This window comes from Camellia sinensis, chromosome 14, assembly GCF_055761805.1.
Source record: "Camellia sinensis isolate YWXY chromosome 14, ASM5576180v1, whole genome shotgun sequence".
Taxonomy (NCBI): domain Eukaryota; kingdom Viridiplantae; phylum Streptophyta; class Magnoliopsida; order Ericales; family Theaceae; genus Camellia; species Camellia sinensis.
In genome coordinates, this window is record NC_138974.1 from 109,470,852 (window position 1) to 109,497,656 (window position 26,805).

A 26,805-nucleotide genomic window follows, 5' to 3' on the forward strand; every position below is an offset into this window, starting at 1 on the left:
TAATTTAAAATTTCTTCCTATAAATAAACAAATAAAAGTTGATAAATAACTTATAAAAATTAATTTCATGGCCTACAAATAAAGATAAAGATTAAATAATTGTTTTTTTTTTTAAAAATTACTCATTTTTTCTTCCCTTTATTTCGTACTTTAATTAATTTCATTATAGATAAACATATAAAAATTCATAAATAATTTATGAAAATTTATTTCATGACCTATAGATAAAGATAAAAATTAAAAAATTATTTAAAAAAATAATTTCATGACTTATAGATAAATAAACATATAAAAATTGATAAATAATTTATAAAAATTAATTTCATGGCCTACAAATAAAGATAAAGATTAAATAATTGATTTACAAAAAAAGTAAAATAATAAAATTTAGATAAAGATATGATTTGTTAATCTATATATCTATCAAAAACATATATATCTAAATCTTTATTTCATTTGCTCATATTTTTTTTCTCCTATCACATATTATCTTTTTTTATTTTAAATTTTTTATCTTATGAAATGTCCTTATCTATAACTTCTTGTCTCCTATTAAATTCTTAACTTTCTTTTGATAATTTTTATTATTCGTTATTATCTACCAAGTGATAAAGATTAAAAAAAAATTATTGGCTCTGAATGAGAAAAGTATTAATAATAAAATTGGTTCGCTCTGAATGAGAAGAGTATTAATAATGAAATAATAAAGGCTACATTGGAGAAAGCAGCACAAAAATCTCACAAAATTAATTTTCTTCACTATATTTATAAAAGATAATAATTTGATATTCTTTCTATAGTTATTAAAAATAATTTGCAGTAGATCATTGTTTGTTTGTTTGTTTGCTTTTTTTTTTTTTTTATTTTTTTTATTTTTTTTTAAGGCTGTCAGTCGTTATAGTATTTCTTAAAAAGTTAACTATTTTTATATGAACAATTAAAAAAAATTAAATAAAAAAACATTAGGAGTCAAATGATTTTTAAAATAAGAAGGTAATTATGTATATGTGAATAACAAATAAATATACATGAAAAAATATACAAAAATAAAAATATAGCTATTTAATGAAAATTCAAACGAAAGATAACAAAATATTTAAATAAAAAAAGAGAGAATAAGATTGGGATATAAATATTCCAAAAAGATGATAATTTTTTTAACGATCTATATTTATCTTTTATTAGTTTGTTATAGAATTTCTATATATTTCAACTTAATCTTTTTAAAGTTTATCTTTAAGTGGAACTTAATATTTTATCTTTTAAAATCATCAATTACTTATCCATACAAATTCTAAATATGATAGAATTCCATATATATCTTTTGTTTAAGCATAATCTTTTCAATATAAAAATAAGTTCCTGCAAAATAAACCATGAACAGAAAATTAGGGGGAAAACAATCAACATTGAGCCATTTCTGATCTCTTTTAGGTGCCTAAAAATCTTAAATATTTGGTTTTACATATGAAATGTGTATTTGTATGAGTTTTTGCATTTGTAAGAAAGTGAGTTCATATAAATGGATATATTTTTTATTTTTTTTTTTGTTACAATCTGTATTTTTCCTTATTTCTTTCTTTCTGTAAATAATGTGTCATTTAATTGAGATTTTATTCTTTTTTTATATTTATAAAAGTACTGCTATTATCAATTTGTAACTCTCTTTCTTATTGATTATTTGTGTTTAATTTATTTATTTTTTTAGTGTAGATGTTAGATTGAAAATGAAGAACACATCAAAATTTATTGGATATGGGTTATACTTTAAATGTATTCATCAGTTGATTTTTTATTGTTGATTATCCTGTTGAAGTAATTCATGATTAAATTTATTTTTAGTAACTTATTTCCTTTGAGAACAAAACCACAAATTTCTTCTTTTTAAAATTTTATTTATTTATTTATTTGGATTTAGAGTTTGAGCAAATGGACAATATCTCATATTTAAAATGTTAATTTTTTTTTGAATAATTTAAATATTTATATTATTTAAGTTTGTCAATTCAAGTTTAACGCATTTTCAAACCTTTTTATTTTTTATTTTTTTTATAATCATTCCAAACCTATTTGTGTTTAATGAATCAATATAACGAAAAAACAAATATCATGTAAAAATTTTTTAACCACTAATTGAATATAATGGGAATTAAAATTAATTTTATTTTAATTTATTATATTATATGAGATGATTAATGTAATATCTACTATTCATTAAGCAAAATTAGTGTTACTTTTATTTAATATATTAGTCATTTTGGATAATTATAATATGCCTTTGTTAATCTACTTTTAGTCGTCCGAAGTAATTCTTAGATAAATTAACTATTATATATGTGATGATTTACTGATGTATGATAGTTTTTTAAAATTTTCAATAATATGAAATATTAAATATTTTTAATGATGTGAAGTAAGATTTATATACACAAATCAAATAAAAATATTAAGAAATATAAACAAATAGCAAATTTTTTTTTAGTAATTATTGACTTTCTAAAATCCTGTGCATCGCACGGGTGACCACTAGAATTTCTCTCTTTTAATGTTTTGTTTAGTTTGATACAAGTTATTTATGTTATTAAGTGATTATGATACTATTATTTTCAACAATTTTTATAATTAATAATTTCTTATGCATATCAAATTTTATTGTGAAATTTTGTGAGTTAATTATTGTTAACATCTACCCAGATGACTTAATATCATGATTTGTCGCTATTAAGATATAATTTAAAATTAAAATAATTTATTTACCACACAAAATATAAATAATCTATTTTTCCGTGCATCGCACAGGTTACCGCTAGTGTTTTACTAACGCCATGTTGGTGTAATTCTCTCTGAACGTAATCCATATATCCCAAGAAATGGGGTTATCAACAACTTTTCCTAAAATTTAAATGCATGCGTAGTATTTTCTTTAAAATAAATAAATAAATGTATGCGGTTTTTTTTTTCAATGCGGGTTTTTTTTTTTTTAAAAAAAGAAATAAAAAAAAAGGAGGAAGATTGGCGAGTGGCCTCGGCCAAAAAACGAAGAAGGAAGATTGGCGAGTGGCCTCGGCCCTCCCGTTCCATTTCAACAAATTATCAAGGTGCCGTTTGGTAACACTTACGTTTTCAGTTTTTTGTTTATATTTACAAAAATTTAAAAAATTCAAATAAAAACTTGTTTGGTAAAATTTTTTATTTATAAATCAGTGGTCTCAGTTTATAAATTTGGCCAAAAAATGAAAACACAAAAAATGTGTTTCCATTTTGAGTTTTCAGTTTTTTTTTTTTTACTACCTAACACTAGCCACCACCCGCCACCATTTTCCACCACCGTCTTTTGCCACCACCACCACCACTGCCCACCACCCACCTACCACTTGCCACTACCATCCACTGCCCGCCACCACCACCTACTTGCCACCACCACTCACCACCCACCTGCCACCACCACCATCCACCACCAGCCACCCATCACCACCATCCACCACCAGCCACCTGCCACTCACCCGCCACCACCACCCACCACCCACCACCACCACCACCACTATCACCCACCACCCACCCACCTGCCACCACCACCTGCCACCCACCACCACCACCCACTCGTTACCACCTACCACTCGCCACTGTCACCCACCCACCCATCCACCACCACCACCACCACCACCGCCACCTACCCGCCACCGCCAGCCATCCGCCACCCACTTGCCACCACCACCCACCACCCGCCGCCACCACCACCGCCACCACCACCACCCGCCACTGTCATCCACCCACCCACCCACCACCACCACCCACCACCACCTGCCACCCACCTGCCACCACTATCCGCCACCACTATCCACCACCCGCCACCATCACCATCACCACCCACTCGTTACCACCCGCCACCGTCACCCACCCACCCACTATCACCACCCGCCACCACCTAGCACCACCCACCATCTGCTACCCACATGTCACCACCACCCACTCGCTACCACCCACCACCATCACCTACCCACCCACCACCACTACCATCCACCACCACCAGCTACCCACCACCCACTATCACCACTTTTCAACACCGTCTTCCGCCACTACCGTCACCCATCCACTCACCACCACCTACCCGCCACCACCACCCACCTGCCACCACCACCCATTACCCGCCACCACCACCACCACCACCAACTCATTACCACCCGCCCACCCACCCACCACCACTCGCCACCATCACCTACCACCCACCGTCACCACTTTCCACCACCGTCTTCCGCCGCCACTTGTCACCACTCGCCATTTCTCACTCTTTTTTATATTTAATTTTTTTTTTAAAACATTTTGTCAATTACCAAACACGTTTGTAGTTTATGTTTTTCTAAAAATAAACAAAAAATAAACAAAAACTAGTTTATAAAATTTTTGTAAATATAAACTGAAAACGTAAACGTTACCAAACACACCCCAAACAATGAAAAGTCAAATTATTGTTATTTATTTTTTTAGTAAAAGTACTATTTAGTAACATCAATAGTTAAAAGGAATCAATGATCAACCTTCCAGCATATTATTCATGTTTTAAAAATAATAAATTAAATTGATCTTCTCTAAAATTTTAAAAAAGAAATATAACAAATTTTAAGGCTTATTAAGACTAAAAGAATCGAAATTAATGCGAATGATATGAAAATAGAAAAAAAAACTTATTGGACTTATTATATTTTCTCCAAACCTCATGTGAGATTAGTGTAATTAACATTTTTAAAATTTTTTTTATCAAAGTTATTTGAAAATATTTTCATTAATAGAAGTAAAATTCTTCCATTTTTTTTTTGTGAGGGGAATCTAATTATTAAATTTATAAATGAGGTAATTGCAATATATATATATGTATATCTATATTTTAATCCATACATAACACGATTTATATGAGTAATGTTAAACAGACTAACAAAATTTACAATTTTTTTACTTTCATTAGTTGTTTATATCAAATTATCCTAATAAGTTTTGTTTCAATTTCTTAAGTTCAATTACTCCATCTCACATTCTTGATGAAGAAAAATTTATAAATCTTATTAATTTGTATAATATTTTAAAAAAATTACAAATAAGTGAGACAATATTAAAATAATTACATTATAATTAGAAATTTTTTTGGTAAAAATTTAACACATAGGAAAGATTTACACCAATCACAAGAAATTTACACCACCACAAAAATGGGATTATTTTTCTATTGTTCAACTACAATTCAATTTTCCCTAATATGTTCCTCTCTCTATGTATGTATATCCTTGGTTAAAAATAGGGTTTGGATTTTGTCAAAATCATGTTAACCAATAGGCACCAAATTAAAGTCAAAGTCAAAAGCTCAAATCAGGAATATATCTATCTATCACAAGTTTAGCTGCATCTGCCCACTACAAATAGTTGAAGCATCAAGCACAGGACAGAGATGTTGATGCCTTGCAAATTTGTAAAGAGAGTATAGTGTAGCACTACATGATAATGATGGTTCCATAAATCTTTGAATTTGAGCACTAAAAGGGGCCACCGAAATTGAAGTTTTTTATTTACTTTTGCTTTCCATAGTAGACCATTTGTCTTTGTCATTTGTAGGTTTAATGAGTACATGTCACTTTTTTAAATTTAAACCTAATTATGAGTATGAATACTTAAAATATTGTACATTGTTAAAATATACCTTTGTATTTTCAAAAAAAAAAAAAACTTATTTACAACTTATTTAGATTAAAAATTGAATTTACATGATTAAACATTTACATTTAAAAAAGGTAAAATGCTTGAATATATTTTTTAGGGTTTTAAATTTATTTATTTATTTATTCATCTTTTAAGAAAAAAAATAATAACATTAATTTATTTTGACAAACCATTTATTTATCTTTTGAGTTAACCCATTTTTTGAGGGTTAAGGGCCAAAGTGAAAACATCTTTATTTTTAACTTCAAAATAGGAAAAGACTAATATTTTAGGCAATAAAAGTGTAATTTACTATGTTCTCATCATGAAATTATAAAGGTCGTTACTATTTGGATTTAAATGGGAAGAATTTGGTAACTTAAGGATCAAAGTTAAAAAAAAAAAAAAAATCTTACTTTAAAGGGTAAAAGTATAATTTATCTATTTTAAAGGGGGTTGCTATTAACACCTACCTTTATTCTTTGAACCCCCATTTCTTTTATAGATTTTAATTCTAATTTTGTCCAAACATGGAGTTCCATATTTACCCCCATACCTAACCTTTTAACCCTAATTTCCCAAACCCTAACCCTAGCCATTACATCACCTCTAGCAGCACTCTCCTCATTTCTCGCCCGAAGAACCAACCCTAAGGAGACCAAAATCAGGAATCTCTCTCTCTCTCTCTCTCTCTCTTAGTTACACTCTCTCTATGTCTCCATTGACAAGGGATTTCTATATATACAAAGGTTAGCTATATATACATATACATTTTTTTGATCGGCAAAGAAAAATCTTTATTGACAAAACATTCAAGGAATGAAGTTTACATCAATAAAGAGGAGCTTAGGCCTGGACAGACCCAAGCGCCAGTTGGTGAGAAACCAACAAAAATAGAAGGAGAGGGAGAACAAAAACATATTAGAAAACCAAAACAGAGGTAAACAAATCAGCAACACAGCCACATGGACCCATGAAGACAGCCACATAAACAAATCAGCACTATAACACCACATCAGCCCCGCCAATCAGCAATCCCCAATTAAAACAATTAACTCCACACAGCCCAGTAAGAACAAAAAACTGATATGACCAAAGACTTCCTCATCAGACCATAGACCTTCCACATTACCCCTGCACTCTTGCTCAGTGTAATTTATTAGCCCAAAAACTGAGCAATACAGTGACCCACATCAGCCCAGCCGATGTATATTTACACCCAGCAACACAGCTGAAACTTCTGCCAATCGAGACCCGTCCACTGTATTTCAAAGCAGGCTACCCTTCCAAGTATCTGTCAGCACATCTCAGCTCAGGACACCATACCAGCACACCCACCCAAGCACTCCCTCACCTGCCTCAGATTAAACACAAAGTCGTGGACTGAGAAATTAAACTCACTGAAGACTAGCTTCAACCAAAATGCAACCCTATATTTAATTAAATCACATAGGTCCTCCAGATTTGGGATAGATTTTCTAAATACACATTCATTCCTGCACTTCCACACAGACCACATTACTGACAATGGAATCACCCTCCAGATCTTCCTCTCCTTCCTCTTTAGCTTCTCCCCTGCCCACCACAGCAATAAACTTTCCACCGATCCTGGAATAGCAGCTTGGATACCCCACCATGCCAACATGTCAGACCAAACCCTCCACACAAAAGGACACCATACTAATACATGAGTCACTGATTCTGTGTCACTGCCACAAAACACACAAGCAATAGAATCACTAGAGGTGATCACCCCCAGTTTTTGCAAAAATTCCTTAGACTTAAGTCTTTTCTTCCATGCAAACCAACCAAAGACCTGCACCTTAGGAGGGATATATTTAAGCCAAATCATTTTGGTGATGCTCAGCTTAGCACCCATATTTACCCCACCCCTCCTGTACATATCAGCCACTGTGAATAGCCCATTAGATGATCCTAACCATGAAGGCCTATCAACTCCCTCTGAGCACTGAACAGGAGCCCCCTTCAGATATTCAAAAAGCCTTGATACCTCATGCTCTTCCCACTCATATAGCCCTCTTCTGAACTCCAAGACCCATCCACCCACTGCACTTCTCTTATCAACCACACTTCTTAAGGATTCATTTTTAACCACAGCCAACCTAAATAAGGTTGGAAAATCATCCTTCAAGCAGACAGCCTGCCACCACAAATCAGTCCAGAATCTGATTCTCCTCCCATCCCCCACCTTCAACTTAAAATTATTGAGGTAAACTTCCTTAAGGCTACTACACTGCTCCGCCACTGCTATAATCCCTTTCCAAACTCCCGAGTGCCTATTAGATGGGACAAAAGTTGGGATCCATCCATCAAGCTCCACCCTATACCTGCTACAGATTACTCTTTTCCACAGAGTGTCCTTTTCGCAGCCAAACCTCCACCACCATTTAATTAATAAACAGTTATTCACATCCCTAACTTTTCTAATACCCAACCCACCTTTTTCCACTGCGTTTGCCAAGTCATCCCACTTCACCATATGAATTTTTCTAGCCGAGGCAGTCCCACCCCATAAAAATGTAGCCTGAATCTTCTCCAATTCTCTAGCTACCCCTTCAGGCAACTTGAACAAAGATAAGTAGTACACTGGCAATGCTGAAGTTACCGATTTGACAAGTGTTAACCGCCCTGCAAATGACAACAACTTTCTCTTCCAACCAGCCAGCTTGCTTTTGACTTTATCCACCACTGGTTTCCATGTAGCTTTCTTCCTTGGATTAGCACCTAATGGCATCCCAAGGTACTTTAGAGGTAGTGCCTTAGTTTTACAGTTCAACACTGCAGCACAGCTATCTAACAACTCCTTAGAGACACCCACCCCGCATACTACGCTCTTGTGGAAGTTTATTTTGAGTCCTGACATGATTTCAAAACACCAAAGCACCCTTTTCAACTTACGCACTTCATGTACCTGAGCTTCACAAAACAGTAATGTATCGTCTGCAAACTGAAGATGCGTTAACAGAACGCCGTCATGGCCTACCTTAACCCCTTTTAATAAATTCAACTGGGACGCACGGCTTAACAACTTATGAAGACCCTCTGCCACAATATTAAACAAGAAAGGGGACAAAGGATCTCCTTGTCGCAAGCCTCTTTGTGGGCTAAACTCCTCCGTAGGAGATCCATTAACAAGCACCGATAGCCTTGCAGTTGTTACACACTCCTTAATCCACTTAATCCACTTTGCTCCAAACCCAAAATTAGATAACATTGAGAAAAGAAACCCCCAATTAACTGAATCATAGGCCTTCTCAAAATCCACCTGGATAAGTAACCCCTTCTTCTTGGCTTTCTTCCAACCGTCTACAACTTCATTAGCTATTAGCACACCATCTAAAATATTCCTCCCACTCAGGAACGCAGACTGAGATTCACTAATGATATGAGGCAAAACAGATTTTAGTCTATTAGACAACAATTTTGCTAAAATCTTATAAATAGAACTCACCAAACTAATAGGTCTATAATCCGATAGCCCTATTGGATTTTCTTTCTTAGGTATAAGGGTTAAAAATGAACTATTTAAACCCTTTACCAACTTCCCATTGGTTTGAAATTCCTTCACAAACTGAATCACATCACCCTTCATAACTTTCCAGAACTTCTGATAACACATCAAATTAAACCCATCCGGTCCCGGAGCCTTATTCCCATCACAATCCATCACTGCTGATTTAATTTCTGCTTCCGAAAAATCTGATTCTAGCCATCCAGCCCTCCCCCTGCCTATCACTGTTGAGAAGCAATCCCCCAACACAGGTCTTGATGGCCAATGCTCTGAGTACTGATTTTTAAAATGATCAAACACCTTGCACTTCACTTGACCCGGTTCTTCCACCACCGCCTCCCCTTCTAGTATAGAATTTATTTCATTTCTACTAGTTCTGCCTTTTGCAACCACATGGAAGAATCTTGTATTCTTGTCCCCTTTCATTGCCCAGGTGAGTCTTGACTTTTGTAACTATAACCATTCAACCATCCTACTCAACCTCCACATCTCAGCTCTGACTTCACTTCTCCTAACTTTTTCGGCCCCATCAAGTTCTCTATCTTCAGCCAAGATATCAAAATTATGGAGTTCACCCTCTGCTGTCTTTAGCTTATTTTGAACATTGCCAAATACCTCCCAGTTCCAACTTCTAAGTCTACCTTTCAATCTCTTCAATTTTTGAGATAGAATGAAACCAGCCCAGCCTACAACACCAGGCTCACTCCAACTCAACTCCCAAAACTTACGAAAATCTTTGTGTAGAAACCAGGCGTTTAGTACCCTAAAGGGTTTTGGACCCCAATCTCTCTCATCCTCCATTAACAGCAGTGGACAGTGATCAGAGAGCAGTCTAGGGAGACCCCACAGCTTAAAATTAAATACCTCAATCCATTTTGGGTCTACAAAAATTCTATCTATTTTGCTCCATTTCTCACCAAGACTAGAGTTGCACCACGTGAACCTTCTCCCAAGTAAAGGTAATTCAGATACCTCACACTTGTCAATAAACTCGTTAAAATCTTTCATTCCTCTATCTCTCCTCGAACACCCTTTCCTTTCCCCAATCTGTCTAATCTCATTAAAATCCCCCCCTAAACACCATGGGTTCAGAAATTCCGCTTTTAGCTTCAACAAGCTCTGCCACAGATTCCCTCTAGGTCCCACATCATTAGGAGCATAAATGTTCAAGATAGCACAATGAAAATGGTTAAGGATAGTACCTGATAACAATATGAACCTTCTGTTGCTGCAACACTCCTTAATTTGGAATATATCAGGATCCCAGATACACAGCAAACCCCCTGCAGAGCCTTCGGCATCCACCCCCATATACTCCATTTTTTCCTTTGCCCAAACTGATCTGACAACTTCCTCAGATAATTCTGCTTTCTTTGTCTCTTGGAACAGGGCAATATCTACTTGTCTCTCCCTCACAATCTTCTTAATTTTGCTTCTCTTCTCCTTCCTCCCCAACCCCCTAACATTCCATGAGAGAATCTTCATTAGGATATCACTGCTTCACCGAATTCCCCCCAGCAGGTAAACCTACTCCCCAACTCCCACCCCCCCTGCATTTCGGTCCATATCCTTCAACTCAAGGTCCATTATTTTCTCCACTACTTCAGCCCTTTTCCCATTTAGTTTCATCCCAAGAAGTTCCCCCAATTTCAGTGTTGCTTCAGCCTCATTGAGTACGACCCTCCCTCTGTCCATGCCATCCTCTATACATGCATTTAAGGACGATCCCGCCACTGCTGCTCGCCAATCCGCTGCCTTGTGCCGTGCCGAGCTTGTTACTGCACCTCTGCTCCCATGTCTTCTCCTTGGATCGGCTGACCTTCGTAGTAGTAGATTCGGATTGTATTTGTTAATACATTTGATCTTCTGTTTCCCTTTTTTATTCCTTCTTAGACTGCAACCGGGTTCCTTATCATGAGCTTCTGATAGAGTTGATAACCTCTCAACTGGCCCAACTTCTCTAACCTTGTTATTTCCTTGCTGCCCCAGCCCACACCGTGGAAAGCAAGGCCCATTCCCCTGATTTGGTGTATTAATCTGGCCCAACATAACTTCAATATTTACGCCCGGCCCTTCTATACTAGGTCTGTCTATACTTCTAACAAAACCTTGCATACTAACCAGCTCAACCTTATAATATACATATACATACATATATATACAATGAGAAGAGATATAGAGAGGTGTCTCAAAAGCAGCAACAGTCGGCAACATCATTCATTGTATATCTTGACATCCTTCCCAATCTTGAAAACTATGTAAATGAGCAGGTTCTCTTGCGGTGGTGGGCGGAAGGAAAAAAAAATGAATAAGAAGGGTCACGTCGGTTGGATGTGGAGGGGAGGAGGTAGCCGATGAGTGGGCTGCGAATTGGCTACCGGAGGTAGTGGTTGGGAGTGGGGGCTAGGTTTGGGGTTAGGGGTATAGTTGGTATTATGGGGGTGGTTCAAAGAGAAAAGGGACGCGACTTATTTTGCTGGGTAGAGATTCAAAGAAATGGGTGGGGGGGTCAAAGTAAAAAGGTAGGTGTTAATAGTAGCACTCTTTCAAAGCTAACTTTCTTTAAGCTAAACTAAACTATTTTTGGAAGTCTATAATTGCTTAGGGAAGTTATTTTAACTGTGAATATTTTTCCAAGTCAATTTAATTTACAATTAGTTTATGTAAGCCTTCATTCATGTATTTGGTGATTAGCCCTCTCGTTAGGTACTGCTGGTAGATCAAACACTTGATAATATTACCAACTAAAAGGCATAAAAGGGAATACAATGATGCTTGAACTCATTTCTTGCATCTATTCCTCTTCCTCTTGTGGCTTTTATGATTGGTATTTGATACCCTTTTGAGCTCTTCCATCCTTCACACTGATTAAAAGCTCCCCAAAATGAATGCATTTGATTTTTATTTATTTTAGATATATTCTCCACCAATATTTGCTCTTTCTCATTATGAGATCTTCCAATAAAAATGGCCTAAAAAGTGAGGGTATAAAATCTCCAAGCACCAATTGAGGTTTTCAGTACTATAACGTTCTATTTAGTTTATTCGAATAAAATGAAATAGAATAATCATATAAAAACATAATGTTTACTGTCATGTTTGATTTATATATATATATATATATATTATACATAAAATCTTCATTGGCCATTGTAAATTTCAAAAAAAGACTAAGGAATGGCTTTTTCATTCATTCTATTTTATTCAAGTAAACCAGCAAATATTGCACAATACTAGGTCTTTTTGAATACCTTTGTTTGTCTTCCAACAGTAATTTCAATCAAAATATTTTGGCTTTGACAAATGTTTTTTCTATTTTTAATTTTCTCTTCTCTTTTTTTGTTTGGGTAAATTACAAATATGCATCCTAAGGTTTACTTAAAATACGGATTATCTCATGTGGTTTTGAAAATTATAAATACATTATTAGAATTTTTTTATTTAACATAATTAATAATAATAAAAAAAATTCCTAAGTACCCTTCTTTGCAACAATAAATTATCTAAATTGTTAATCAAAATTATTTATGACATAATTAAAAAAAATTAACTATAATTTATTACTAAAATGAGTCATTTATTATGGAATTAAAAACTTGAAAGGACGGAATATAATTTCTAGAACCACATGAGACAATATGTATTTTAAATAAATTTTAAGGGTGTATTTGTAATTTATCCTTTTATTAAACTTTTTCATTTTTCATTTTTCCTTTTTTTTGCCATTTTTTAATTATTATTATTATTATTTTTTTACTTTTCAAGTGCTCCTAGTTCTAGAAACCTATATATATATATATATATATATAATAAAAACTGTCCTTTAAAAAACCACTAGAGACCCAAAAGAATTGATTTTTATTGAAAAAGTCAAGAAAATCATTTTTTTTAAACTAAAGATAAAATAAATTTATTGAAAAAAATGGGACTTAAAAAGGGTTTTTGTACCAAACAAGAAAACCAGATCTGCTAGTTTATTGCTCGGATTTGTGCTTGTGAATGGTTCACCAACGTCTGAGTTTGGGCCAAGAAAAGGATTATGACAAGGTGACCTACCCTCACCATTCTTGTTCATTATTGTAGCGAAAACGCTTAATATGTTGTTGCAGGAGGAAATAAGAATTGAAGTGCGTAATCACTTTCAGAGGCAGTTTGCAGAGTCATGGCTTAACAGACCAAGCCTATCTGGTCCTTTTAAATCTATTGGTGATGAAGAGGTGCGAGTTGCTTTGGAAGCTGAGTTCACAGAATCTGAAGTTGTGGCAGCTCTTAATAATTGTGATGGTAACAAGGCCCCTGGGCCGGATGGTTTTAACCTTATGATGTTCCAGAAGTGTTGGCAAATAATTAAATGGGATGTCATGCAGTTCATGAGTGAGTTTCATACCAACTCTAAGTTGGTCCTCGGTATTAATAGCTCTTTTGTAGCTTTGCTTCCAAAGAATGAAAATCCTTCTTCGCTCAGTGACTTCAGGCTTATTAGTCTCATTGGATCATTGTACAAAGTGTTATCCATAGTTTTATTTAGTAGACTTAAAGTAGTATTACCAAAGATCATCAGTGAATCTCAATCTGCGTTTATAGGGGGTAGGAGTATTCTTGATGGCATCCTGGTTGCTAATGAGATTGTGGATGGTAGGAAAATGAAGCAAAAGAAAGGCCTTATCCTAAAGCTTGACTTTGAGAAAGCATACGATTCAATTAGTTGGGAGTTTCTTTTCTCCATGTTATCAAATTTTAGATTTGGCTCAAAATGGATCAAATGGATGAAGGAGTGTGTCTCAACTGCTAAAGTCTCTATCCTGGTGAATGGATCACCTACAGCTAAGTTTAGCCCCCAAAGGGGGCTTAGACAAGGTGACCCTCTATCCCCTTTTCTATTCAACATTGTAGCTGAGGGTCTTAACATTTTGGTACATAGAGCTGTCCAGGCTGGATTGATTAAGGGAGCTTCAGTTGGTTCAAATGGCCTTACTATTACTCACTTACAATTTGCTGATGACACAGTTTTGTTTTGTGAGGCAAAAAAGGAGGAGGTGATAAATATCAAAAGAATTTTGAGGTGTTTTGAAATTTTGTCTGGTTTGAAGATTAATTATCATAAGAGTGTAGTGTGTGGGGTGGGTATTAATGAGGAGATCACCAAAGATTTTGCTGCTATCCTGAATTGCTTGCATCATAGGTTACCTTTGAAGTATCTAGGGATGCCATTGGGTGCTAATCCAAGGAGAAGAAGGACTTGGTAACCTGTCCTTGATAAATACAAATCAAAACTAGCTTCTTGGAAGAGAAGGCTCCTTTCTTTTGCTGGTCGGTTGACAATGATCAAGTCTGTGCTATCTTCATTACCAGTTTTCTACCTATTTTTGTTTAGAATGCCTGTAGGGGTAGCCAAGGAGATTGATAGGATTCAGTCTAGATTTCTGTGGGAGGGAGGGGGGTGATGAACTTAGAAGGAAAATTCACATGGTAAAATGGGAGGACATCACCCAAAGCAAAAGTAATGGGGTCTTGGCATCAGAAAAGTGAGAACCATGAATGAATGTCTTCTTCTCAAATGGTGGTGGAGATTTGGGAGTGAATATGGTGCTCTCTGGAAACAAGAAATCCTTAGCAAGTACCCACAGTTTGGTGGGTCTTGGTGGCCAGTCCAAGATGCAAATTCCAGGTTATCTATGGTGTGGAGGGATATTTTGGGGGTAGCTGTTTAATGCCTTGAATTGCTGGAATTTTTTAAGGCCAACTCAAAGATCATTATTGGGGATGAGAGGCTCACAAAATTTTGGCTGGATCTGTGGCTTAGCAGGGACTGTTTAAAAAACTTATTTCCTCGATTATTCTTTGTGTCTATTCATAAAGGTGAATCAGTGGCTGTGGTTAATAGTAGGAGTAATGGAAATGAGGAGTGGGATTTGGTTTTCAGAAAAGTTTTGTTTCAATGGGAACTTGAAGAGTTGAGGAGGATGAAGGAGCTACTGCAAATTGCTCCTGTCCTCAAGAATGGTGTGTTAGATAGGTTGGTTTGGGTTACAGATAAGTCTGGAGTCTTCACTGTTGATTCTGTCTATAAGTGGAGTGAGTTTTCTCCTATCCTGCCTACAAATTTGGGGGATCTCATCTGGAAGAATGTTGCCCCTCCGAAAGTGCAATTTTTTGGTTGGTTAGCATGGAAAGGGAGGATCAAGACTACTTGTTATTTGCAAAGGATTGGTGTGCTTAGTGCTAATTTTGATGCTAACTGTAAATTCTGCAGGAATGAAATAGAAACTGCCACTCATGTACTGCTGTGCTGTCCGTTTAGCTGGCGAGTTTGGTCCAATATCATTGGCTGGTGGGGTGTATCTTGGGTGCAGCCGGGATCATTATCTGGACTTTTTTAGTGGTGGAATGGTTATAGATACAATAATAGATTGAAGGTACTCTGGAAGATAATCCCACTGGCAGTGTTTTAGTCTTTATGGAAGCAGAGGAATGAAATCATTTTTAATGACTCACAAGCGAACTTGGAAAAGTTGTGTGAACTTATTAAAACACGGATTGCATTGTGGTTCAGAGCGTATAGTCCTTCTTTTTGTTATTCAGTTAATGATTTAGTGTTAAATTTGCAAAGTGTGAAATTCTGCATCATACATTGATGGGGTATATCTTGTGAGCTGCTTCACTCTTTTGTTAATGCTGGTGCTGTTGGGGTTTGGTTGCTGCCTCTCTGGTCTGTTATTGTTGTTTTGGTCTAGTGCATCATGATCTGTTGGGGTTTAACTTGTGCATCATGATCTGTTGTTGCTGTGCTGCCTCTCTGGTCTATTGGTGTTGTTTTGGTCTTCTGCATCATGATCTGTTGCAAATGCTGCTATACTGATGGGGTTTGTTTGGAGTCTCTGCTTTGTTGGAGTCTCCTATTGCTGCAGCTATTGTTATATTGGGGTTTGCTAATCTCTTCTGATCTGCACAGCTGGGGTTTGTTGATCTGGGTTTTTTGGGTTGTTCTGTTCTGGCCTTTGTTTTGTTATGTTGTTTTCTTTTGTTTTCTTTGTTGGTTCCTCACCAACTAGGAGGTTGGAGCTTATTTTAGCTCAAAGCTCCTCTTTGTTGATGTTTCCTTCATACTTTGTATGGTTTATCATCAATAAAGTCTTTCGTTTTGCCGATCAAAAAAAGGGAGCAATGGACCTTGGTTTGATCAAAGCAGTTACCATCGGTTCAAATGGATTGACGCTTTCCAATTTGCAATTTGTGGATGACACCATATTCTTTTCTGAAGCTTAGTGGGTTGAGTTAGTCATGCTCACAAGAATTTTGAGGAGCTTCGAAGTGATGTCGGATTGAAAATAAATTACCACAAGAGTGTAGTTTGTGGAGTTGGGGTTTATAAAAATGTTGTTGATGCTTTTGCTAACAAGCTTAATTATATTAGTCAATGGTTATTGCTAGCGTAATCGGCCCCTGAGGTTTTAATTCATGTTATGGCGTGATAGGTTTAGTACTTTTATATTGTTACAATCACGGCAAGAAATTCAGTTTTTAGTGGCATTTAAAAAATGCCGCTATAGGTGTCAAACGCCATTAATTCGTTTTGTGATGCTTAGCACTAAATGCCGAGGATGCAACCGTTGCTGTAGCGTTATGGCGTTTTAAAAATGTCGTTAAATTGCTATAGGCAACGCCACTAAGTGTGATACATAATGTTAAATTGACATCATGAAAAAAAAATTTAGCGACGTTTCAAAAACGTCGTCATAGCTTTTTTTTTTTTTTAAAATCTAACTGTTGGCTGTATAGTGGCGTTTTGAAAAACACCATTATATCTTTATTTTTTTAATTATTTTTTTGAAATTGTGCTAATTCTATGTAATTGAACTAAAAAAATACCTATAATAAAATTGAAAAATAGCACTAATATGAAACAATAACTCCCATTCCCATTCAAATGAACATTTGTCAAAAGATAAGCTGATTATATAAAAAGCTATCAAGTAGCAAATACAACATTAATTCACTTTCCCATTCAATTTAATATCCAATCATCATTAATTACAAAATAACATATCCACAAATCATGTTTTAACATTCGTCAAAAATAATAGGAAAAACATCATGACAAACCCCATGAGTTTTGATTTAATTTAATGTCTTGTCCTTGTTACTAAATTCACTGAACTCAACTGATATAGCATAGAATCTGTAGTCTTCACTGGTCTAGATGCTTGCATCCGAACATGGAAGCCAAATTAGGTAAAGTGCACAAATCAATAATAGTAGAAGTGTTACAACTATGAAACATAAGATCTACATTATAACTCACCATCTGTTGAAGAAGGTTTTGTACCTAGAAGAACAATTTAAACAAATCAGTCGTTTTTTAGGCTTTGAAACTGTAGGAAAAGGCAGAAAAAAATATTTTAACACACTTCTATCAGATAGTAATAAGTTTATAATAATTGTGACTTCATAAATCAGCATGATAATCTCTCTCTTTCTCTCTCTCTCTTTCTCTCTCTCTCTCTCTCTGCACTTTTGCTTTCTGTATACTAATGGATAACCCACATACTGAAATGAATTCATATTCCAATAAAGAATGACAAATCTGATCCTAGTTGTGCAATAATGTTAAAGCATAAATACTTATGATTCCTTTTATCTGTCTAGGCAAGAAAATTTATAATTTGTTTGAATGATGTCCCTAAACAAAGGTAAAAGATGTACTCACTTCATGTTTGTCTATGTCAATACCATTGCAAGAAGCCAAGTAAAAGTGGGAATTTAGGTCCTTTACTGGTGCAGACTGTATCTGACCAATAGGCTCAGCTACAGACCAAAACTCCAAAGTTCCAACACAAGTTAAAGCAAGCAAATGAGTGAAAACCATATGATTCCTTGGCGATATGCAAACAACATCATATAATTTGGTGTCGAGCCCTTTAAGGAATCGACAAGCTGCCCATCTAGTACCTAGGACGACAACCTTGGGCTTTTCACCTAGTCTTGTAGCTGCTAAAGTAGGATACTTCACAGTCTCACACTCTAAATCAGATTCCACTATAACCTTCTGTGCCTGGGGAAACTAATATTGTGGGGTTACCCTTATGCCCCTGCTCCAAAAATTCATATGACCCGTCTTTTGATGCTCAAAAGACATGGCAGATTGCCATATGTTGTGACATTTTCAACAGAAGGTGAGGAACACTTGCTTGTCGACACACTCTCACAGATGATATGTCTCTCGTTTATATAATTACCAATGGCACCTCTAAACCATCTTAAGCCAGTCCTTGCAAACCTTGCTAATGCCATATCAGATGTAGCTTGCTTTTCATGCTTTTTTCGGATACGATAGCCTTATAGTTTGGACTCTCGTGGTTCTGAATCTAATTTCACAAGTGCAATGTGAAATAGGTAAACACAAATTAGTCCAAATTTGGCAAATCGTTTGGAAAACTGATTTTGAATCAAAATGCTAAAAAATGGGCTGTTTTGCCAGATTATAAGTCGTTACCAAAATATTTTTTGGAAAATTTAGGAAACCCATGACTTGTGCCAAAGGCCACGTGTCCGTCATCACCAAAGTGTCTCAGCTTGGAAACTTAGGTATGAGAGGGAAATGTCATGAATTGAGCCACCCACTCGCTCGATCAAAGATTGGCCTCTACTAATCATGATATGATTTTTATTTTCATTATATGCTCTTTTTCTAATTTTTAGGCTAATTTTTACTATGTGATGCACACAAGTATAGACTAATTTGTAAAAGTTGGAACACTTTGATTTCATGTGTGTTTTTGAAAGGTATTTGAATGTGTACCACTTGAAAAAGTGCTCTCATATGTACATTAATAAAATTATCCCAATTTAAGCAATTAGCCTTTATCCACAGGCATTCAAACAAGTATATCACTTAAGCATTTAGCCTCATGGTATTATGCTTGATATGGCAACAATTACATGCATGTAATATGCTAAAGCAAAAATGCTCACTTAGTAATCCGAGGCAAGCCAAAAGGAATAAAATAGTTAGGAAAAATGCATGATCCTAATGATGCAAAATGACTAGTGGGTTACCCTTCCGGGTTTTCGGCCCAGCAAGCCTCTCAGGGATAGAAAAGTTTAACTTGTCCGTGTTGATTGGTCGTAGGATCTCTAAGCCATCTAAATCCACGAGAATGGCTGTTGTTCTTGACTAAATAGTCTTGATGATGTAATAGCCCATCAAATTGGGCCTGAATTTGCCCCTAGTGTCGTGGATAGGAACTTAATTGTCCTTCAGCAAAATTTTCTTCTTTCCAATTACGGGATTTGGCAAATGACCCAGTTTTGAATCTTCAAACATATCTGACCTTTTTGCTCCTAATTCAAGGGCTGCTTCTAAATCAGCTATGCAAGCTTCCTTTGATGACATATGACCTTATTACCCCTGGTTCAAGGATGGCTTCCAATCCGACCATGCTAGCCTCATATTTTAGTTGATCGTTTGAGCATTCATAATCAAAGTTTGAAAGCAAAGGGGTCGAGTCTTGAGGCTGAGAGTGATCCTTTGCTATACAATCACAAGATCAATTCCAAGCATGTCTTCGTAGGACAACGCAAAACATTTTTTGAAATCGTTTAGTAAAGCAACTAGTCGCTCATACTTTTCTAAAGACAATGTAGAACCAATTTGGAGCAAGCTAGGATCCTCCTCAGTACTCACATTAATAGACATGATTTCATTTATTAAGGGCTTTAGCACACCTTTCTTCCTCTTAGTCGATTAAATTTTGCAAATCTCGAGGAATTCATTTCTTTTTTGTTTTTACCACAGTTTTGGAAATAGTTTTGAGAAGCTTTGGTCAATGCAATGATTTAAAGGCACATAGAAGTGGGTAAAAATTACTGTCGTTTCATTCAGATCTTTTTGGCACAACTGGCTCAATGACAGAAACAGACTCAAAAGAAAGAATGAAAAAGACAAACAAAACAAGACAGTGATGTCCGAAGTAACACCCTCGAAAGCACCTGACTCTGACATAACAAGACTGACTCAACACCCAGGTTAGAAAGTAACAAACAACATTTTCAAATTACTAAACATAGTGCATGCCACCCACAATGCCAAGAGTAAAATGAGTGCCATCAGTAGGTGGTTCATTCTCGATCACAGAACTAGTCGCATTATCCCCCAAGTTCATCGATCCAGCGCCGATAGATTTTGTAGGACCCGGTGCAGTGATGACCTTGTTGTCAATGAGATCTTGTACTTCACAGCAAAGGAAAAAACATCGGTCAGTGTCATGGTCGGTTTGTTGATGAAAGGCGCAGTACTTGGCAGTATTATACTTGGTTGGAAGGGAATCAAGGAGAGGCCGAGGGTCAAGGGGTTTGAGATGGCCTTGTCTTATAAGGATTTGGAGATCTTTGGACAAGGTCATATAAAGGGGATTGAAGGTGCAGTTACCAGTCCTAATAGGGGGGGTCAACATGTGCTACCTGGCTTACCCTCTAATTCAAAATGCCCCCAACCTGAGGGACAAAAGCGTCATCTACTATATTTGCAACAACTGCAAGCACTCGTTGTTTGTTCAACCCTTTGATCTTTAAAGCCTCAGTAGCCCATTAAGATGTGCTTAGGGATCAATACTTGCCCCGGCCTTGTTCTTGCCACTTGCTTAAGCTTTGCTAAGGGATTGGGTGGCTATATCGAGGCGAGGCCCAATTGTTGTTGACATGTCATCACTTAGACTTGAGATAGCTTCAGGTTGGCCTTTTTCAAATGTAGCTCATCTAAAGATTGGGGAGCTTTTTGACGTGAAATTTCTGGTACGTGATTGGTCAATGATGAAATCAATATCCCAAAGGCTAAATCTGCCACAGTTCTCTGAAGATCTTCAATCATGCTCAATAGCTCAGAAGTAGTGGGTTCGGCCACTGGTGCTTGTGGTGTATTTGATGGGGTTTGATATGATTGGGGTTCAAGTGCATCCATCATACACAAGTACGTGCTTTTTGGAATGAACACCTCAGGCTTAGGTAAATAGGTTGGGGTGATGTATATGTTGTGGTTGTAGGTGGATGGCAGTGTATGGATTAGGTTGAGGTGGGTAGGTGATGGGTTAGTGGTGGCCTGAGGTCCCTTCGGTGAAGCTATGATCTCTTCATCAATAAGCTCCTGAATCTTATGACGGAGGCAGATGCAACGGTTTCTATCATGATCGTGTTGTTGATAATAGGCACAGTATTTAGCGGGGTCATGTCTTGGTGGAAGAGGACTTGGGAGGGGTCGGGGTTCTAGGAGCTCTACGTGCCTTTTTTCTAGCAGCATTTTCAAGGCTTGAGAAAGATTCATGTAAAGAGGATGGAAATTTCAGGGTTGGGGCCGAGTTAAAGGGTTGGTTTTTGGCTATTATCAGGAAAAGGGTTTTTGATAGGAGTAGTGACAGTGTTTACTTCTGAGCATTTCGCAGCTGTGCTACCACTGGTAGTAGCATTGGAACTGCGAACAACATTCTTTCTTATAGGCTCATTACCTTCCACAATGATCCCTTATCTGATGACATCCTCGATTTGAACTCCGGTTTCATGGAGGTCCTTAAAGTTGAATAGTGGGAGGATTATGATTTTCTGCAATAGCCTTTCGTGTAGATTTCTAACAATTATACGAACTTGCTCTTTCTTTGGAGGCCTGTTTACCATCATGACCGCCTTTGCCCTCCATCGAGTAACAAACTCTAAGAAGCCCTCATTGGGTTCCTGATGCGTTGCCTCAAGATCATGAGTTGTGACCTTGATCTGCATGTTGTAGGAATATTGGGCAACGAAGGATTCGGCTAACTCCTTGCCAGCTTTGTTTCACAGAGTCCTCCAATTTAGTATACCAGATGACAGCTGTTCTAGACATGGTTCGGCCGAATAATGACAACTTCTGAACTCGGGTCAAATCCATTGGTCGTAGGATATTAGAAAACAGGTGCAGATGCACCATTGGATCTCCAAAGCCATCAAAGTGGTCAATATGCGGCATCTTGAACTGCTACGACAAAGTAACGACGAATTTAGTATATGCATCCTCAATATCGGGACTGGAGCTAACCCTTTACGCTTTCTTAAATAGTTTTTCAAGTCTGCGGACTTTGAGCAGGGTCGGGTTAAACTCAAACTCAAAAGGTGCCTCGGTTGGAGCTCTAGATATCTGAACTGGAGTAGATCTGTTTGGACTAGAGAAATAAGAACACCCGGTGGATCTTGAGCTATATTGGCAACGGTGCCTGGCATAGAAGTAGCCATGTTAGGTTCATGAGAAGTAGAAGCGACAGTTGGCTGTTGTTGTTGTTGTTGTAACCTATTAGTGACCTCAGTTTGTTGCGTTATATCCTGCTGGAGCGAATTTACTGTTTGCTGAAGACGGATCAGTAAATCCTCTATATTTTTCGGAGGCTGAGCCTTGATAGGAGTAGATGCCCGGGATGAGCTAAACAAAGGTGATCTAACTAGTGAATGTTGGAACAGTGAAACTGCTGAACCCTATCTGGCCCTCCTTTGTCTTACCACTGGCAAAACTAAAGCAAACACTAGCTGCCTCTGAACTAAATTTTCGACCTGACAAAGTCTATCGACACGAGTCCAGAGTACCTGGGGGATATCAGAGCCTCCTGAAACTATGGTTCTTGAACTTGTGAAGCCCCTGAAAAATGTATTTTCTTTAAAAACCCTTATGTTTGAATTATTTTCTTAAAGCCCCTCGGTTATTGTAGACACCCCATTTTTGACCGTCCTCAAGACTTGGACGTCACCATTGGAACATTTGGTGATTACCCTTGTTTGTGTTCGTTTGGAGTTCCCGGAGGTCTCGGCTACACGCCTTGCCTCAGGATCTCCGAACTTGACTGTTTAGTGTCTGGTTTTGCACCAAACACTTGTGTTTTGCCTTGGAGGGGCAGGGAATGCCTTGTGAGGCATCCCCACACATCACCGGCCATGGCCAGAGGCCACCGGCTGGTGTTTTACTGCCATCGGCAATATATATTGCCGGTCGGCATTCTTTGTTGCCGGTCGGCACCCCCTTTTGCCAAAATGGCATTTTTGGGCAGCCGACTACTGTTCATCTGCTTTTGCAGGTATTTTATTACAACTGTCTTGCATTTGGCTGTATGGAGGGATCTCTCTCTTTAGAAGCTTGTCTTGTAAGCTTTACAAGACAAGAAGCTCTATAAGAGGAGCCCTCATCTCCCTTGTTTAGGGGAGAGAGATTTTAGACAGCCATATTAGGGTTTTGAGTTCTAGGGTTAGGATTGATACACATTCTATCTCTATACCTCTCTCTTTTTACCTTTGTGTGTGTTTAAGTGAGTTTGTGTCTTACTATTGCACACAAACACATAGTGTTTCACCTTCCCTTAGCTACTGAGGTTCTAAGAGGTTGTTTTTGAGGTTTTGGAGCTAGTTTCAACCTAAAAGAGGCTGCTGGTCCACCATTGTTGAAGGGGTCTTCAAGGGTAAGAAACTAGTCCCTTTATTCCCCATTTTTGCATTGTTTTTTTACCTATCTTAGAGCTATTTTTGTGCTTAGTGTATAACATAAAAAGTTCTATTTTTAGGCTCTCTAAATAGTTTGTTTAGAGTGTTTTGTGGTTTGGAGGTGTTTGACCCCTCTTAAGTCTTGAGAGGCCTCATTTTGTGCTATTTTGTGTAAGCTCCGAGACCTTGGGGTTTGGGCCTCCTCACCACTGAAATCTTGAGGGATTTCAGAGGTGAGGATGGTGCCTTGAGGTCTCAAGAAGGAGAGGGCCACCCCCTCTCCTTATTGTCCTTGAAATGGACCATTTTTGGCCTCTTGAGGGAGCATCTAGCTAAGCTTCATGTTGACCATGCCTTGGCTGTTTTTTGTGCCTATTATATCATAATATGCCTCTGTTTATTGTTGGTTTTGGTACACCATGCATGCTTAGCATACCTACCTTGTAATGCCACTTTGTTGCCTTAACATGCTTTAAGTTGTAAACCCTTATTCTAGCATGTTTTAGGCTTAGCCTTGTGAATCTTTCATGCTTATTTTGCCATGTTTAAGGTCTGTCCATAGTCGTTTGGGTCGGCTTTGGCATGCTTAGTATAGTCCCTTTGCATTCCGGCTTGTTGGCCTTAAGTATTTGAGGGTATAGCATGCATTACTTGCTTCGATTTAATGGTTTGGCATCATTTATAGCACCATTTCAGTCCCCTTTGCATGCTTGTATGCTTACCTTGGTTGTCTCTTTGATGCCTTATGAGCTTGTGTTATATGCTCCATGTTTTGGCCATTGTACATACCTTTGAATTTGAGCCACTTAGATGCCATCTAGGGAGTCCCCTTTGCATGGTCTAGGTCTGCCTTGGACTTGTTTTAAGCCCTCTTGGCCTTGTGAGGCTTGGTTGGCTTAGCCATGGTCCAAGTCCCTTTGACTTGCTTTAAGTACTTGGGCCATTTATTGCATGCTTAGCCTATCTTGTTTGCTTGGTTTAGCACCATATTCTTGCATAATTTTTAGAGCTTAATGCATGTCATTTATCCATGTTTGCATCCTCTTAAATGTTCTTGAGAATTGCTTTTAAATGCTTGAAGTATTGGACATCCTTTGCATGCATGTGTGTGTGTGTTTTAGTCCTTCATTTTGGGCACTATGGCCACTGTTTTGGGCCTAATTAGAGCTGCCCAAATCATGTTTAAGTCCATCCCTTGCTTGCTTGCATGCTTACCTTGCATGTTGTTTGTATGCTTGCATGCATATCTTGCATTCCCATGTTGCATCCTTAGCTTGCATGCCTAGGTTGCATTGCATCTAGCATGCATGTCTTGTTCCTTGATCTAGTGATAGGAATTGGGCTTTGGTTTGTTGGTTTGCATTGCATTTGACATCAAAATGTGCATGCTTGGTCCCTTGGGCCATCACGCATGGAAATGCGCGATTGGTGGTCCGAGAACCAAGGAGCATGTCCCTTTGACTCACTCACATGATAAGGAACATGATTAGTGCATATATGGCTTGAATTGTATTGCCATGCAAAATCCTATCCTCTGCTACTGTCAAACAGGTTCTGCAGGCATTCTCTGCCGACCGACTTCATAGAGTGCCAACCGGCAATAAACTGGCAGCCGATTGATTCATTATGTGCCGATGACCACCAGACTACTGCCGGTGACCATTCTACTCAGCCGGTGGTGCTTCCCAATGTCCAGAGAAGCAACTCTGAGACTTTGACAGTCTTCAGAGGGGTAGAGCAGGGAAAACAGAGGCAGATTGCGCATGGCAGTGAATTCCCGAGCAAGACCGAGCATGCATTGCATCGAGCTCTCCTCCCGAGGCGGTTTACTGTTTTTCCTAGCTTAGTTAGTTTGTTAACTAATCAGGTGATTTGTAATAATTAATTAGCTAGGATAGTTAATTCATTATTCGAACTGTATTATTCTTTTGGTCCCTCCGAGCGAGGACGAACTTGTAATAAGTGTGGGTGAGTGTGTGCATGCCTTCCAACCCCCACTTCTTTTTCCCTTTTACTTACCTGCTTATGATGGTTAGTAATAGGACATGTTTAATTTAGCATACCTTATGCTATGCATGCGTGCATCATTCATCAGTATTACATGCACCGGGCTCGGTACATCATGCTAACTGCATTTGTACTTCAATTCCAAATTGAATACGTGCATCAATTGATTGCATTTCACATGCCATGTTTAGGTTAGCCGAGCCTACTTTAATTGCATCCTGTATGTGTTGCATTAGACATTTAAAAATGAACTAGGATCACGCATGTTTGCTAACTAGTTTATTGTTTTGGCTTGGAGTACGATGTAAGTATTTTATGCTTTAGCATACCGCATGCGTGTGAGTGTTGCCATAACAGCATGATTACCATGTGGCTAGATGCTTATGTGATAAACTGTTTGAATGCCTGTGGGTGACGGTTGGATTGTCTGAGTTGGAAACACTCGTTGAAATCCGTGTTTTAGCCTACTTGCGAGTAGCAAATTCCAAAACATTTTTCCAAGACAAATGGATATGCAATGCTTATTTCCAAATTAGGCAATCTAGTCTATACTTGTTTGCTGTGCGCATAACATAGTAATTCTAGGCTAATAAATGGAATAAGAACACATAATATTTTCAAAAACGGATATCACAGTTAGTAGAGGCCGATCTTCGGATCGGGCGAGAGGGGGTGCTCATAGCTGACCTTCCCCAATCGTACCCTAGCTCCCGAGCTGAGGCAACTCTGGTGATGACGGACATGTGGCCTTCGGCACCGAGTCAGGGTTTCCTAAATTCTCCCATTTTAAAATATTTAGGTGGCGACTCTGTATCTGGCAAAGCAGTCCATGTTTGGCACTTCTTTTCAAAAATCTGTTTTCTCAAAACGATTTGCCAGATTTGGACTCTTTGGTTCAGATTAAGAACCGTGACACAAATCGACTTCGAACTGTAGCGAGGTCCCTCGCGGACGTGTTACAGTTACTTGATTATTTCAGATCTTGTCGGTTAGCATTTTATTTTATTTTCATCAAAACTGGAATTTTTCTAGCTAGATTAGGTTCCCTAACCTAATTTAATTTAATTCTACATAAGTTACAAGTATTTAACTCCAAG

General features: G+C 37.4%; 1 protein-coding gene across 1 annotated transcript; it reads right to left on the bottom strand.

The window, feature by feature from the left end:
- Positions 1 to 9,670: 9,670 nt before the first annotated feature.
- LOC114275081 (uncharacterized) lies at positions 9,671 to 10,702 on the bottom strand. Its single transcript, XM_028217065.2, has one exon. The coding sequence runs from the start codon at positions 10,700 to 10,702 to the stop codon at positions 9,671 to 9,673; it is 1,032 nt and encodes a 343-aa protein (XP_028072866.2).
- Between the last annotated feature and the right edge of the window lie 16,103 nt (positions 10,703 to 26,805).